Source organism: Diorhabda carinulata, chromosome 8 (genome assembly GCF_026250575.1).
Source record: "Diorhabda carinulata isolate Delta chromosome 8, icDioCari1.1, whole genome shotgun sequence".
Taxonomy (NCBI): domain Eukaryota; kingdom Metazoa; phylum Arthropoda; class Insecta; order Coleoptera; family Chrysomelidae; genus Diorhabda; species Diorhabda carinulata.
The window spans coordinates 793,472-811,194 of NC_079467.1; the positions used below are offsets into that span (position 1 = coordinate 793,472).

The following is a 17,723-nucleotide window of genomic DNA, read 5'->3' on the forward strand; positions in this document are numbered from 1 at the left end:
ACTCTCTCTCTAGATCGCTGAATCATTCACCTCAGGAAACTATATTGAACTATGAAGAAAATATTCTGATCTGAACCGAGAGAGAGAGAGATTCGTTGGAAAGAATTTGATAGATAAGGAAAATTTCAATAGGAGGAAGGTTTGTTGAAGTGGGTCCTGATATAGGAATTTTTCCTCTGCAGGGCCGATCCGATCGGAACCGATCTTTCAGATATCGATTTTAACAGCAGTTTAGACCCCACGAAAACTAGATAGATAGATCTAACCAAATTCTCTTTTTCTAGTTAGGATAATGACAAAAAAAACACTTATTAGTATCAATAAATTCATATTTATTTTGGATAAAAGAACTTAACACTCAGAAACGAATGCGTATAAATGAAAATATTTGGTTAACATTGTTGCAATCATCAGCTTTGTCGCAATTAGAAGAAAAACCAACTCTGAAAAAAAAAACTATTCTCAATATATGCGTTTTGAATTAAAATCATTTTGATAAGGACACAATAAATAAATAAAAAATTGGAAAATAACATGACAATAAATAAAGTTTATACTTTAAATTATTGTATCACGATATTTGTAAAGATTGTACTTTGAAACGTGAGTATTTGGAGTCAACTTAACCTAACCTAACATTTCGTTATTGTATAACTGTCATTAAAAGTGATGACAGCTGACAGTATAGAAAACGATTGTTCATGTAAAAGCGTGTTAAAAATATTTTTAACAAAGCGTTCAAAATAATAATTTTAGGAAGTGGAAATTTTCATTATTAATATTTAACAATCTTTACAAATGAACATTGATATTATGGAATCATCAGCTATCGTCGTAATCTTCCATGTTTTTTTATCTCCTATAATTTTTAAACTGTTTTAATTTGAATTGTTAATTTCGCAAGTTGTATGCTAAATTCTTTTTTCGTCCAAGATGGCGCCAACTTACAAATATTACGATAAGTGATAATTGCTTTTAGTTTAATTTCCAAATTAATTATTTTAAACATTTCCTTTGTATTATTATTTATCTTCTGTACTCATTTTTAGCATTTTTGGATAATAATTTCTTAAAAAAATACTGATTATAACCCTCCTACCGGAAATGCATCTGTTTTGATTCATAAAAACGGGGGGTAACTTTTGGGATTTACGCACTGATAAATTACAAAATTCTTCACGTCTATAGGCTTCAAATAATCCAAAAATAGTTGAAACTTTAACCATCAACTATTTATCATCTGGTGCCTTGTTTATGAAATGTTCATTTTGATCATGTGTGAGATGATACACTTTTCCGTTTGAATATGACTATTATTGATAATTTACTCCACAAAGTGGATGATTTCTTGTGAGTATTGTTGTAAACTCGTTCATGGTTCATGACATGGACCGTGAAGCCGGTACTATTCGGTTATAATGGAAAATTGGCAATATTGAACCAATGCGAAGAAAGTAGTAGTTTTTGGACACGGCAGAGTTGGTTAAAAGGAGTTTTCTTCAAATTTATAACACGACTAAGATTCTTTTGGAAGAGGAATATGAAACTAATAGAAAGGTCTTCATATATTTTCATAATAATATCGGATACCACCAATTTTTTCATCAGATAGAGACCTGGAACCTTGAGTATTTCAACATTTTCCATATATAATATATTATTTATCATTATGAATAAACATATTTGGGATGTCACATTCTTGATAAACAACTGAATTTACCGGCTGTAAAGCGTTTCTATTTTTTGAGTTAATCATAGAGACAATGCAATTCATTTTAAGGAGCTGTTCTCCATTCATAGCACTAAGATAAGCACTGGTCTGAGTACTAGAAATAGTATATTGAAAGTAGATTTAAACAATTAGATGCCATATTTTCAACGTATAGTACCACAAAAACCAAAATAAAGCACGTTATTCTGTAAAATCTGTCTTTTCTCTTCTAACAAATTCATTATTAGTGAGGAATACCATCTGCAGACTCATGTATTTTCTACTGAACACACTGTTTACACCTACACTACACCAACACTCACAATTACATTGTCTGAGGCGCGTTTCAATAACCAAGTTATTATCTTTAGAGACTGAAGGTAGAATGAAACTTAATAACTTGAATAACCTGTTTCATACTAAATTTTCTCACCAATAAACATTCACCCGCGAAAATTCATTCCAGCGGGAAAACTTCCTTGGCGGAAATCTTCTCATTTACTCCTTGACTTCTAAACTATGGAGTGGAGAAATTGGCCATCTGCCCCTTCCAAATACATCCAACAATTTATAATTAGACATTTTTTAACAATCTAACATTATATATTTATATTTCGGTATTTCATACTTACCAAATTTGGAAAAGATTAGTACATATGAAATTAGCTGTGGTGATTGTGACGGAAAGTATATTGGGCAGACTAAAAGCTCCACTATTGTCCGATTTAAAGAGCATATTCAAAACATGGACGGACCGTGAAATCGATTATATAAAATTGTTAAAACATGTATTCAATAATAAATTGTTGGATGCATTTGAAAGCATTGAAATTGCCTAATGTAAGAAAAGCTTAATTAGGTTCAAAGGTCCAATTCTTTACAGCTCAGTCTATAGCTGGAATTAATTTTCGCGGGAGAATGTTTATTGGTGGGAAAATTTAACATAAAACAGGTAATTAAAGTTATTAAGTTTTAGTTTACCTTCTGTCTGTCTGAAGACGATAACTTGGTTAACGAAACGCGTGTCAAACAGTGTATTGTGAGTGTTGGTGTGAACAGTGTGTTCATCATGAATATCACAATAATGTAATTTCTGACAGAAATAGTGAAATGCTGTATCGACAGATGAAACTATTCACTATTTATATTGATGAGATGAGATTAATTATGTGTGTGTGTGTGTGTGTGTGTGTGTGTGTGTGTGTGTGTGTGTATGTGTGTGAGATGCTTGAGGTTCTCATAACTTCTCACCTCTGGGTTCCTATCATGGACACATTTTGCTAATGAGTAAGCTTTATCTGCAAAATTCATATCGGCTCCTGCTGCAACAGAAAATCATTTTCATTTCAAAAATATCAAATTATCAATGTGATTTAAGAAATTTCCGTTTAAATAAACTGAAATAACGTTAAGCTAAGAAACAAATTAATAAGAGATCAGATTATGTATTTATATTTCAAAAATTTCTTCACCTGTCCTTATGATTTCTGCACGGCAATCCGTTATAACTTTAAACTGCACGTCTTTTATTGCCACAGGTAACGTGTCTTTTATTAACTCCTCATCAAGCTCAAAATTCCCATTCATCTAAAAATGAGAAAAATTCAATATGACAATAGCTTCAGTATAATAGATTTGGAGTATCATGCATACGAATTCGCTTTGCTAGAAGTCGCTTCAGTATAAGAAAATTGTAGATAACACTGGAAACGAAGTCAAAATATACAATTGAGAACGATAAGAGGAAATGTTATTGGAAGCATTTACCACGTACTTGTCTCATAAGGAAAAAAATGTACTTGTTGAGAAATATTTCGATGGTAGCCTTGTTTTTGCCGTGTGTTATATTATAAATACGATCTTACTCAGTTACTGATAATAATTGATCCATTTCACGATTACTCAAGTTAGTTCACACTTTGTTAAAACAAAAGAAGTACCTGGTCTGACCAAGATATGTTTAAAGTTGTTTGGCAGCCATCAATAGTCAACGTTTAAGGTGGATTTGAGAACATGGACAAAATTGGTAACTCTTACGTAGTGATAAAATTTTATTTGAAGGGTTGAGCTCAACCAATATAAAATCTAAACTGGATTCTACTCTGGATGAGACTGCAACTTCGATATCAACAGTGAAATATTGGGTAGCAGAATTCAAGCGAGGTCGTAAGACCTGCGAAGACCATCATCGCAGTGGTCGACCAAATGAGGAAAAAACTCCAGAAATGTTGAAGTGTAGTACAGTAACTGAAAATATGGACACGAGAAAGCTGTGCGCAGGATGGGTGCTTGTTATAATTGATCTAAAAATTGCTATTTTCTAACCTCCACATATCTGCGAAAATAACTAAAGGTGTAAGGGATATGCAGACAAACTTCACCACTAAATAGATGATAATCATCAACTTTCAAACGTTGTTTGTCTCCTTTCTTTTATATGTACAATATATGAAATATCTCTATCGTCTACCTTTCACAGTTTTTTCGTAACATTAGACAGGATTCCTCGGTTTAGTTGTATCGAAACAGTTGATATTTTTGATATTTTTTTTCTACAATGATAATATGTGATCATTGCACATTTCAACCACCACATTTGTTACAACTGTCTATCTATTGAAAATGAATCTATCAACATGATGATCATTATCTAACCGCTCGCATGGTTTGGGGTCATCTCAATAAAACTCAGTTTGTAATGATTGATGCAACGATGTCTTATTGCAAGCTAATAGAATGTGGAGTGCCTCAAAGCTCAGTACTAAACCATTTTGTGTATTTTCTGCTTAATAACGATCCTGATTTCACTTAACTAATATCTAGTGATCTAATCACCCTTAAATGTTGATTCGAATCTAATCTTCTTTGTCCCAACGTTTCTTTAACTAAAGTTTCATCATATACGAATCTATTATAGCCTTTTTGTATCGAATAACACCCCAATTCTTCGAAATATCCTAAATATTGACTTTTTCTTCCTTATTTATCTCTGAATTCGTTTGCCTAATTCGTAAGCACGCTTCGACAATTTTAAGTTTTAGATTATTATTAGAAACGGGTAGCATGACTGATTTACATACTTAACGTACAGAATTAGTTAAAGGTTCAATAGTTTACAATTAAAAAAAATGCAAAATTATTTGCCAATTGAAATCAAATCGATATCACTACGATTTTTATTCTAATAATAATATTTATTATTATTAACTATTATTTTTATTGTAGATTTTTGTGTATACTTCATTAGGATTTCATTTTATTTGCTTCATTTATTAGTTATTCGTATATTTGTTTGTTTGTTTGTTTTCTACAAGCTTTTGTTTACAAATTTGAACAATATTTTGACAATAAAGCATTTCTCTCTAATTTAGAAAAACTTACGGCTTTGGTGTGAGTCCATAAACAGCCGGTATATTCCTGAAATAATTTCATATGATTAATCGTTAGGCGAAACATTCAATGCGGTGAAGATATAATTAATTTACCTTAATTTTTATTTCATCATCGAATTTTCCTTGTTGTACTCTTTCTATTTCTGTTTGCGTAACGCCAGTCTTTTCAACACAAAAGTCGTGAGCTTTTTTGGCAAGAGTTTTTAGTTTATAACCATAATCCTAAATCAAAATACAAAATCATACTTATTATTCAAAAAAACCTTATAATTGATTCAATAGCATAACTTTTCTTATAATTCTGTTCTCTTTCATCAAATTCATCAACCCTTATGTCACCCAGTCTTTACGCTACCACTATACCAACACGACGTAATCATCTTCAAAGATTGAAGGTAAATTGTCTGTAAATACGATAACGTGGTTATCGAAGCGTTCGTAAGATAATGTAAGTATGAATGATGAATGTAGTAAACAGTATGATCATCACTTACGTTTCCATAAATTACAAATATTACATTTTTTTCCTAAGCGCATCCCTCTGAAATCATCAAACATTCTGAAAGTCTAGTCATTTTTCAAGCAGAAATTCATGCAATTGAAAAATATGTCAATCTAAAGAGGAGCTATGACAAAAAGGAAATCGCCATCCTGTCCGATAGTCAAGCAGCTCTTAGCTTTAATATCATATAATCCCTTCCAAAGAAAATAAAATATCTAAAGCGGGTGCAGATAAGCCCTTCATGGGACTTGAACTCTTCTATGGTATCAGCTTTATAACAATGGAGAAAGCACTGGAAAAAAGATGGATAGGAACCAATTACTTGGACAACCTCATAGGGTTGGGACACTATAACCAGAGTAGATATATAAACTTAAGCACAGTATAAGTATAAGCAAGTACCGACACTTCTCATAAGACAATGCTTCAAGTTTCAATGACCTTGCGCCATGTTCGCGGTTGTTTTCAGAGCGAAATTTAATTTATTTACTTTTATTTGTAGTTAAATTCATAAGTATCCCAATAGAAATTGAAGAATAAAACAATGGTAATTGGATGAACAATAATTTTAGTAATTTAGCTAGATGATTATTCCAAATTTGATAGGAATTGTGCAATTCGAAAAATACGTTGATATATTGAAAATGTGGAATAAACTATTAAATAATAATTCAGAAGAAAATAGGAGCTGGAAATTGAATATTTACCAAATAAAATTAAATAAGAGGTTACGTTTTCATATATATTTATTAGTGATCAAAGTTTACGTATAAATTTGTTACAAATAATTGATTTGCGACGTCCCTTCTGCGTTTAGAAATTTCTATGATAAATTTTAAAGAAAAAAATAAACTTATACGAATAAATTCAAGTAGAAACTGATCATATGGATGATTAAACTAGCACTCTTGCAATAGCTGTGTATATGTATGAATAACTCGTTTTTCAATTAGAATATTATCGAAATTAACTTGGAAAATGTCTTCTAGTTTTGAAATATATATGATACAAGTATCATTAGGTGAAAGTAATCCTCCAAAATTCTCAGTATCTGTGTCAAATGGCTAAAATAAGTATATAAAGTCTTTTATTCTAAACTTACAGACCTATGTGCAAATTCCTCACGAATGTGACAACGATATAGTCAATGAACACAATTTTTAAAGTATGAATTAACTTCTTACACACTAATTTATCGATTTAATCTTAAACACTATACCCTAACTATTATAAAATAATTAAAATAAAACAGTTTCTTGCGTGCAAAACTTTTTTTTGAGTGTTGCTACTGGATATTCCTATGCTGTGACCTAAGTAAGAATAATCCAACAACAAACACCTGAAGACGGAAACAATAAGGAACTCTAGAGCACTACATCTGGGTGCGTATGTATAAGAAGATGAAGATCTATGTCAATTAAAACCATCTTTCATTCTAGACTTTTTAAAAGGAGTGGGATTGATGGATCAGTTATAAACACTGGATTCTCCAGTATGGCAGTGTATACCAAATCCATACAAACATAGGTACGTACAACATGACTGCTACCTGCTTATTCTTCGCAATGAATTACTGATTAGATGCATAATCAGTTTGGTGGAAGATGTGTTTAGAAAATGAGTGTGACATGTTGTTCTGCTAAATACCGTAACCGTAAAATAGATTTTTTTTATATAGGAGAGTAAAACAACGGAACACAGGCAGCTTTTTGACAATTACGAAGAAGAGTTAGGAATAATATGGGCTTAATTATTAATCTTAAACAACTTTTCTCAATAACTAAATTAATCGCGTTTCGTATTTCAGATATTCTGACGAAATAAACAATAATTCAGTTTGTTCATCTATCAAATACACTGAAAGAGATGGGAATTGGAAATGTAAGCAACAAACAATATTTTCAAATAATTTTTTGAGTACAGAAAGTGCGATCTACGCATACTAGAGTGCATATGGGACTAGATAGTATAGATACTAATATTTTTCTAATCGATATACTCACCCCTTCGGTTAAATAGCAACTAGCAGCACCAATACAGATTACTGCGAATAAAATCAGTTTTTTCATTTTCCTGAAAATATCAAAATTGAATATTAAGAAGTAGTCACTTGAATAATTGTCTGTTGAATAAATTCTCGACATTTCCAATCTCATTAATATAACTATTGTATTCCAATTTGAACTTTTGTTATTAATATTATGAATGGTATATAAAATTTTAATTATTTTAATGAAGCATTTCTATTTAAAATAGCACACAATTTTCAAGCTTATCAACAAATTTGAATGTTTTTTTCTCAATTTTCTGAAAAAAAATAGATAGACTATCTAAGAATTATCAATACATACGTTCTAGTTTTCACATATTCACGGAAAATCATTTTACTAAACTAAACTTTCATGTCGGTATCGCCAGATCATCTGCAATTTTCCAACTAAAGTCGTGGTGCACACAGCACCCACTAATTCTTCTCCAAAAATGTCTCTATTTCAAAGGCGCTTTTGACAACACCGTTCAATCAATCAAGAAGAAATGGGAATAGGAAAATAAGCACGGAAGCATCTCCATTACTATTACAGTGGAAGGTATTTCGCGAAGCGTGGTCATTGATAGTGGACAAAGTTTTTACTAGTCTGGGCAACACTAGATTCATAGTCTCAAACCACGACGATAGTAGTAGCAAAAATGAAGGTCAAATATCTAGCAATATGCGAACGTTCCTAAACACAATTGAAAACCATTTATCCTGGATAAACACTAGAAATAATCATTTAGATAAAGTAATATCCAAAGGCACTGTGACTGTATAGTCGCTATTCTGTAGGCAAGATATGGTGGATAGTGTGATACCCAGAAATGACACTAAATTCATAATAGGTCTCTAGACAGGTCCTAATGGCTCATAGGTTGTTTCCGGAAGGAGTGGTCGGTCTTGGATCTTTAGAATTATTGTAAAAGGAAGCACGACTGACTAAACAACCGGATAGGCGATGAATAAAGGAGCAGATGTACTCCCCAATAATTGCCCGCGAATCACAAAGACCTAGAGGAGCAAACTGTCAGCTGTCAGCTATCGAGGATAGGGGATGAATTGCTACTCGTTAGTCAGCCTCTGGGATACCTGGCGAACTCCCAGAGTATTCTACCTTGGCCAGATATGGGCACACTTGATAAAGAAGGATCAAGGAGGCAGAAAAAACATTCAAAGGGGAATTAAGAGAATTAGAAGCGGAAATAAAGGCTAAAGAAATGAGGAACGGGGAGGCAAAAGAGAAAACAAGTATGGATATTAGGATATTAGGCTGAAGAAAGCTGAAGAAACATTCAGGAGGAAAATGAGAGAGCTCGGAGAAAAAATGAGGGAAAAAGAGAAGACAAGTGAAAAAATGAGAGGGAAAAGTAGGAATTCCGAGGAAGAGCTAGTAACAAGATGGAGCGTTCATAATTTCTTAGATCCTTCAAGGTTCTATAAAAGGAGCATCAAGTTTGGTCTCTTCACCTCCTCAAGTTTTTTTGTGTACCACATCAAGTCCAAAGCGCACTCAGAATCGTGAGGAAATGTCGTTTAATGAAATTGAAAATATTGGAAGAATACTAGAAACAGTACCATTGTATGAAAGTTGGAGGCAGATAGTACTTCAAATTGAACTGTTTCTTCTTACAATAATCCATGCAATTTCATGAAATGGAGTCGTTTAGAATAATAAAAATGAGAGTTGGATAGATAGTAAAAGCAGCTTCAAAATTGTACATGACTTCAAACTTTTAATTTTTTTTATTGGTGATAAAGAACAGGACTCCTATAGAATAAATCCCCTTTCACGTTAAAATCGTTTTCTTTCGTTGATTTTCCGATCATAAACCTTATTTGTGGTGCAAATTCTACTTGGAGATACTTGGACACACCCTGTATATCTTTTAAATCATTTTGTGTCTCGTATTTGCGATAGATTAACATATTAACATATAAATTTTATGAATATTGCAAAACATTGTCATATTGGAGACGTAGAAATTTTCAATGGAAATTTTTGATATGATAAGTGATAAGTACCATAAAAAAATGACTCAAAATCAAATACCGATGACGAATGCAAAATCACGTCATATAAGGTCAAATTATTGATAACAACTATTATTACTGGAGGATATCTATTTATACAGTGTGTACATGAAGTAAAATTTTGTTGAATAAAAAATTATGCAAATAAATCGTACAATCTGCAGAAGTATATTATTAGTGCAAAATTCACATATTGTATCAAATATTACTCTTATTTTTAGTTTTTCAAAATTTATTGAATTAAAAATACAACCGTCGGACCGTATAATTCTAATTTTCTCATTTCCTAAGTCCATTAAAACAAAATTATCAAAAAATTGTTTATTTTAAAGAACTATTGGGTTTTTCTGTAGATAATTATCTTTGTTGATGAATTATTTGACACTAATGGGAGGTGTTTAGTGTACTTAGATTCTTTCAAAGTTCATTTATATTTACAAAGAAGAAAACGACAGGTTATGGTGCTAGTAGCAATTCAATATTACATTTCCAAATCACAAGCGTATCAAACAACTACAGTTTGAAGGTTTTTAAATCTGACTATAATTAACGATGAAAATTCTTGGACGTATGTAAAATTTTGAGGAGAAACATTATGAGAACTGCAATACAACATGATAGAAATCGTATAATGATATTTTGTAAAACCGCAGAGCAAAAAGTAGATGCATACCCTCATTTCATTGGTGAAATAGTGAAGCAACGTTTATGTTAATCACCACTTACTTATCTGCAACTTCTTCTATCATATATGATATTTCTTCTACATTTAACTCTATATTTTGCCGTTCAGCTCGTCTAAAGTTCATTGCTCTTATTTCTCCATTTCATATATTTCTGGGCCTGCTTCTTCTCTTCTTTTTATTCGTTCCGGTTTTCCAATCACTTCTGCTGCTCTGTTCTCCTTTATCCTCACTATGTGACAAACCCATCTCAATTGTTGTTGTTTGATTTTTTGCACTGCATTCACTACGTTCAATTTTCATCTAATTATATCGTTCCTCATTTATCCAGTTTCTTCACCCCCGTATCTCCATTCCACATGTTTATTTTTGCCTCAATTTAATGGTTAGTACTCAGGATTTGCAATCATAGATCAGCATTGGTAGTAGTACTGATTCGTAAACTCTCGTTTTTGTACGTTTTGTTATCTCTTTTTTGTTGTAGAATACTCTGTATAATTCTATTTACTATATCGTCTGTAGATTGGTCTCAATCTATTGAATCCTATGTGTGTTTTTTCTTTTTACACTTCATTAACTATCGTCGTCCCTGACGAGAAGAAAGAATAACGGATTTAAAGCGCATCTTCATTCCTCTCCCTATAAGTTACGAAAACTCTTGTCGTCTTCCCGCTAAATCTTAATTTTCTTATACATATTCTAAGCTATGTTTATCAGTTGCTTACTAACTTTTCCATTCCTTATTATTTCTCACACATTTTCTCTGTTTATACAATATACTTATCGAAGGCTCTTTCTAAATCAGCTGCTATAATATAAACCTCACTTTCTGCATCTGTTATTTGCCTCAAAGTGAATATCCGCCATAAGAGAACATAGAAGGCAAGGTTATTGTTTGGGAATGATTGTTATCATTTTATGAAAGGCAATTCGAACGGACCAAAGTATTTGGGTCTGTTGAGAAATCACATACTTCTCGCCAGAAGAAATACAGATAGTAACAAATGACAATGAAAATTAACAAGATGGATGCATAATCATCACATTTTATTGTGGTTCGAAATCAGTAAAATGGAGTTTCCAAAGACAGATAAATTGGAGAAAGGGGCCCAATAAAATGATCAGCTATATCTTTCGATTGACTATTTTCATTCATATAATTTTGGAATAGCACATATTACACTCCTGTTGATGGTCTAAAGTATTTGATGAAGTTTCTATCTAATAATTTTTGCTAAACCTCACAAAATCATTTCGTGATTTATCTATATCACTAAGAATAATGTGAAAAATTCCATTCCGCTATTTTGTTGATGATGAAGTTGATGATTGCATACTAACGAAAAATTTGTACAAGGAATGAGATGAACTAACAAATAGAAAATTTAGTTGTTTTTATTATCAAAAACTATAATTTTAGAGATTTGATTTGATTTTTTCACCCCGATTTTACACAATTTACGTTGCAAATCATTTCATAAATTAAATTTGAGATAATGGAATGAATGGAAAGCTGTTGATAATGATTTATTAAAATTAAACGAAATATCAATTTGAATACAATCTAAGATTGATGTACCTGTTTTTAGATTAATAAAAAGCAATGATCAATTCTTTCCTAGCACTTGAAAACCTCACTCTTGGTCACTTTTGAACTGTACTGATAGCTCTCTATCCCTCCAGTATATTTATACAATATCGTTACCTAAAAAAATCAAGTATTCCTTGTTTTTCATCGACAAAATCACCGTCTTCCATTTTGATCAAGTTGATTTGCATACTGTGTACCAAAACTGTTTTACATTGTAAATTATACACGTGACATCATTTTCAAATTTATATTATACCATGATAAAATTTCATTTTCATATTTTATTTCGTTGAAAGTGAATTGAATTCAAATATTAGTTGATTATTTGGACAATTATCACATTGAAAATGATAATGATAAATAATAATAGAAGCACACATGTACACACGATATAATAGCTGAGAAATTTAAGCGCAGACTTTCTAGACCCATAGCTTAGAAATTATTCCCTTCTACATTTTCCTATTTTTTACTTTTGTTTTCCAGTCCTGATTCTTCCTCTCTCTCTCTCTCTCTCTCTTACTTAGGTCTTTCATAAACTCTACATACGACCTTTTCATCGGTTTTTCCTTTGTCTTGTTTGTCCTTATCCATATTTTTTTTTATGCACTCAAATCTGGCATTCTCTGAATGTGAGCCTTCCACTTTTTTTCTGGACATTTTCAACAGCATTGTAGATAACGAATCTCCCTGTTTCAATCCTGTATGGTTTGCCTTTACCTTTATTTTTGTTTGTTCGAGTTTCATTTTGGTGAGACTCATTAGCTTTTTTCCCAAAACATTAGAACAAGGCCAACATCAGAAAAACTTAATGGTCAAGATAAATAAATCGGTTTAAGTCAAGTTCTTGATAAAGTCTAGCGCTTGGATTCACTCTACATAATAAGATACATTTTTCCGCTTAATTATTTCCCCATTGTTAAATCATACCTTAAACTTTGATACTTTGTGGTTAAGTATACAGACGTGTACTCAACAATTAAAACAGTTGTTCTCTGGAAGCGTTTTAGATCAGCTTCTATATGATCTACACACAGCCGATCAGACAATTCAACATATCATTATAATCCTCAAAATGCATCACAAATCCTTCCAACTAATATCGACAGGCTGTTGCAATTGTTGAAAATATTGCAAAGTCAAGGGATCGAGTCCAAATCCATTCATGTTACCTTCAAAAACAAACAAGGAAATCGTCTGTTAGATTAAACAAGAGACTTACTTGGAGGAAACATTTCTTTACGAAAAGAAAACAGCTCAAGATTGAACTTAGACAATTATATTAAATACATGTGGAGAAATCACAACTCTATTTCGAGAATGAGCTATTAATATGTGGAACAATTCTAAAACCTGTTTGGATATAAGGTGAGATTTCAATCAAGAGTTCTGAGGATCATAACAAATCCTTAAATACTGCATGGTATGTACTCAACAACATTAATAAAAGAGATGTGCTCACAAAACAAATTGAACTGATCAATGACAAGTACAATAGAAGACTCGAGCCTTACCTCAATCAACAACGCAGAACTTTAGTATCAGAACCTGTTATCTGACCTGTCCACTCAAAAGATTTACCATGTACTACAACACCAACACATTTTAATATATCTCATGTGGTAGAAGTCTCTAGTTATTCGATGTCCTCCATGGTTACTATTGGATTCCAGCCTTTTGAATTGACTACAAGTTGTTGTTAAGTAATGTCATTGGTAACGGTTATCGTTTAACCTACAAATTCCACCAACTTTGATACACTTATATTACATTTTATTTGTTATGTTTATTATTTTGTGATACTAGATAATCATTTAGGATACTACAGGGTCAATAAATTTGGAAAATCTTTTACCACTGAGCCATTTTTTCAATTCTGGGAACAGGAAATAGTTCTGCGGCCGTTTTCTCTGGAGCTAGTTCTCCCTTTTCAATCCATCGTTTTGATTGTTCTTCTATTTTGGGTATGGACGTTTCATTCATGGTTATGAAACGGAGCAAGGAGCAGTCTCATCCAGAGTAGAATCAATTTTTATCATTTACGGGTTTTTGATATGAAAATTTTTTAAATAAATTATTCCTTTAAACTGCAAAATCTCGTAGAGTTTTTAATACTTGTAGTGACATCTTTCAAAAGCTAGCGAGATTGAAATGAGAAATATATAAAATAAGAAACCTCTTTAGTAGACTTAAGAGGTTTTGACATTTCAGTATATTTTTAATGAAAAATTAAAGTGAGTTTAGAATCGCGCCAAAAATCACTTCGCGTTAAGCTAACTCAAGGTTTGTTTTTGTGCCCTAAACGTTCATAAAATCAAATAGTTATGTCACATAACCATGATAGTCGTGGTAAATATATCGTGAGTTTAACATTTAACAAAAATATCACTGAGTGTGTCGTTTATTAGCTCAAGATGATTTCTGCAAAGGTCATGATCAAAATGATATTCTGGTGACAGATTTAAGAGCCAGAAGTAACTTTATCATCGGTGACGATTTTAATATTGAACAATATCACTGAGAAACAAGTATCAACCGGTGATATTCCTTGTTATCAAAGAAATCAAGATGATATTAGTAAAAGCGTGACGCCTACTTCCACGGTGCCAACATCACCTTTGGAGGAATCCTTATTAATCCTTGACTTGAACAATACGACATTAATATACGAGGTCTGACTTGTAGATTCATAATTCTAATAACGAACCTAGTGACAGTGGTTCTGAGAATGTTATTTAACATATTGAGCGGGTTCTAAGCTCTTCTAAATCTGAAAGTTTCTCAGAAAATGATCGAAATAAGATAAATCAAACTGTCGCTCCAAAACGTGAAAGATCTAAAGGAAAAAACGTTAATAGCTTCAACTGGGAACGTAATAAAAATAAACTGAAACGAATGGAAGGAGAAAATTATACTACTACTAAATTAAATAAGGAAATAAAAAACTATAACAAAATTGAGAGAGAATCAAGGAAAATGGGTACTCCTTGTGATTGCAGTATTTCCAAGAAATCCAAATTCCGAAAGTTTTATTGCCTATCATTTTCTGAGGAAGAAAGAAAGTCAAAATTCATTATATTGGTTGGGCTTAAGCCTCTCAAATAAAAGTTTTCGTTTTCATCACTTAACGATATTAAATTTACTGAAAACGTTCAATATTGATGGCGGCCAACTAAATACTAAACAACGTGGCGTCTTCAAACTTTTGGTTTTTTTCAAGCAACTACTGCTATCTCTAGGAGAGCCCAGGTACTCCTGAAAACAATCTCTTGGAAAATATTCAAAATGATGATCTTTCACGACTTCTCAACGTGTACTTAATTCAAAAGTTATTCAGAGCTTTTCGATATATAGTGCATTCAAAAGCTTAAGTCCAAAACCGCGTAGAAAAGTTGATAATGAAATTAGTTAATCATCTTTATCTCTTTAGTATGTTTTAATTGACTCATTTCTCCTCATTTCTTCCATTACCCGTAGTTTCTTAACAGCATGTAGTTAATTTAGGTTACCAGAATTAGGATTTATGTAAATACTATCTATTGTTCCTTTGTTATGTTAAAATCAAAATTAAAACAATAGAATTTTGGTTTATTCATATTTCTATTTACAAAATGTTACAAAATATTTCGAGGTATTTGAATAATTTTATTGTTGTCAGTATTAGATGGAACCAATTTTTTGATAACCTGACCTTACAACTGAATCATGCGTGAAATGAATGCATATTTGATTAATGGAAATGTCTTGGATGATAATAAAAGATACACTTTGATTGAATCATCAACTAATAAGGAAACGCGAAATTACAATTACAAACAATTAGTTTGAGCAGCATCTAGTTAAGGTTCAGATAGTATGGCAAATGATATGGAAATAACTGATTAAATGAGGAAACCTTATAAAATTATGACAGTCATGACTGCAAAGAATGACAGATCAGATTAGTTTGGTATCAGAATTTGAAACACACATCAAGAGGAATCCGTATTTACAAGTCGACCAACTAGATCAGAAATAATGATAATTATGATAATTTCGATGTAATTTAATGATTTCCCAGTAAAAGAAATCATTGACGTAATCCAAACTACCAACAACTAGAAAGCACCGGATTTGATAAAATCCAAAACTTCTGGTATAAGAAATTCCCGAGTCTACGCAGGGAATTAGCGAAGCAATTTTCTCACCTCCTACAAAATCCAGAAGATATCCCATCGTTTTTACCACCGGGTTCCACTCATTTGCTTCCACTTCATATAAGATACTCACAGTTTGTAACACTAACAGAATTTATAGGCACGTAGAGGAGAATAACATCTTACCAGAGGAACAGAAAGAGATCAACAAGAGTTCAAAGAACAACTTATTATGGAATCTGTGATTAGTTCTTATTACCAGGTTTTTGTTACCAATTTACATAATTCAAAAACTGTCTTTATAAAGACAATATTTGAGATGACTTTATTGTTTGTTCACGGTATTCTAGAGATCTCAAGAATCTGAATTATTATCTAGAAAACCGTTGGATAAATATATAAGCGATAGCTTATCAGCCAGGATAAGTAAAGAATTTGATGTCTTAGTGAACACATCGGGATAGTGAAAAGTAAACAAAACGGCGTATTTAAATAAATTAGTATCAGTGAATAGTTTAGTGTAAGTGTTAGTGTATAAGTTAAATTCATCGTGTGTATAAATCAACTACAACATTCTGTAATTTACAACTGTATAAATAAATGAAAATATAAAAATAATGATAAAGTTAAGAGAAATTAGTAATATTTAATATAAAGTATACTATTCTATTCGCGAGTAATGGTTATTTGGATAAAATCACCACACACCATATGTGTAGTTCTAAAACCGGTCTATGATCGATTATTATTGAATATAAGCTAATGGATACTTACACGTTAACGAGTTCTTGTTTATCTGAGACTCTAGTGATACTAAATGAATTCATATATAAGAGAGACCATTAATGACTATTTAAATTATCAATTTAAAACGAATTATGTATCTAAACTATGTTCAAGTTCATATTTATGTTCCACGTGTATATTTCTTGTATCTTCTCAAATCCAAAAATTTCCTACGTAAAGTTATATCAAAAGTAAGTTATTTCGAATATTTTTTCATCACCAAGAGTTTACGAAGATGGTCCCAGAGGTACCTGGTTTGATCTAGACATAACGAAAGTTGCTTGAAAAATAGCAGTGTATTAGAAAGTACAGAATACATACAACATATGTTTCAAGTTTAAAAACAACAGTATTTGATTGGCAGTCATTAATAATCAACGTTGGATTCTACTCTGGATTATACTGATCTGTCGTTATCGACTGTAAAATATTGGGTAGCAGGGTTTTAACGAGGCTGTAAGACCTGCGAAAACCAGCATCCCAGTGGTCGACCAAATGAGGTAACGAATCCAGAATTGTTGAATAAAATCCACAAAGCCGTACAGGATGGACTAAAAAGGGAAAACCGGCTCCAAAGAAGGCCATTCCATTCGCAGCCAAGGTCATGGCGTCAGTTTGAGCATTTGAGCGAAGAAAGCAAGCAAATACGGTCGCATTTGGCTAAGAGGAAAGAGTTGTTTTATGAAGACATGCACCAGTTCACAAATTCGTTATTGCATTGGCCAAAATTAGTCTGAATTGTTACCTGATGTAACCTTTTCGCCCCATTTGGCTTATTTTACGTTTACAATTTCCGATACGTCTGGACTTTGCGATGACCAAAAATAGATCGCAAGGCCAGTCATTGGAAGTTTGT

General features: G+C 31.9%; 1 protein-coding gene across 2 annotated transcripts; it reads right to left on the minus strand.

The window, feature by feature from the left end:
* Positions 1 to 308: 308 nt before the first annotated feature.
* Positions 309 to 12,075, minus strand: LOC130897557 (general odorant-binding protein 83a). 2 transcript variants are annotated; one of them, XM_057806481.1, is made up of 7 exons: positions 11,934 to 12,075; positions 7,609 to 7,678; positions 5,197 to 5,325; positions 5,093 to 5,128; positions 3,184 to 3,298; positions 2,963 to 3,030; positions 309 to 443 (listed from the first exon to the last, which is right to left on the minus strand). In XM_057806481.1, exons 2-7 carry the CDS (start codon positions 7,672 to 7,674, stop codon positions 426 to 428), a joined length of 432 nt encoding a protein of 143 aa, XP_057662464.1. In that variant the 5' UTR covers positions 7,675 to 7,678; positions 11,934 to 12,075; the 3' UTR covers positions 309 to 425. The 2 variants fall into 2 exon arrangements, with proteins under 2 accessions (XP_057662464.1, XP_057662463.1); XM_057806480.1 differs by having other exon boundaries at positions 2,963 to 3,033.
* Positions 12,076 to 17,723: the final 5,648 nt, after the last annotated feature.

Excerpts from the sequence above, each read along its gene's own strand:
- LOC130897557 (XM_057806480.1), bottom strand. The coding sequence starts at position 7,674 with ATGAAAAAACTGATTTTATTCGCAGTAATCTGTATTGGTGCTGCTAGT. Across the intron at positions 5,129-5,196 it reads ATGATGAAATAAAAATTAAG|GAATATACCGGCTGTTTATG; the intron begins GTAAATTAATTA and ends AAATTATTTCAG. Across the intron at positions 3,034-3,183 it reads TGCAGAAATCATAAGGACAG|CAGGAGCCGATATGAATTTT; the intron begins GTGAAGAAATTT and ends TTTCTGTTGCAG.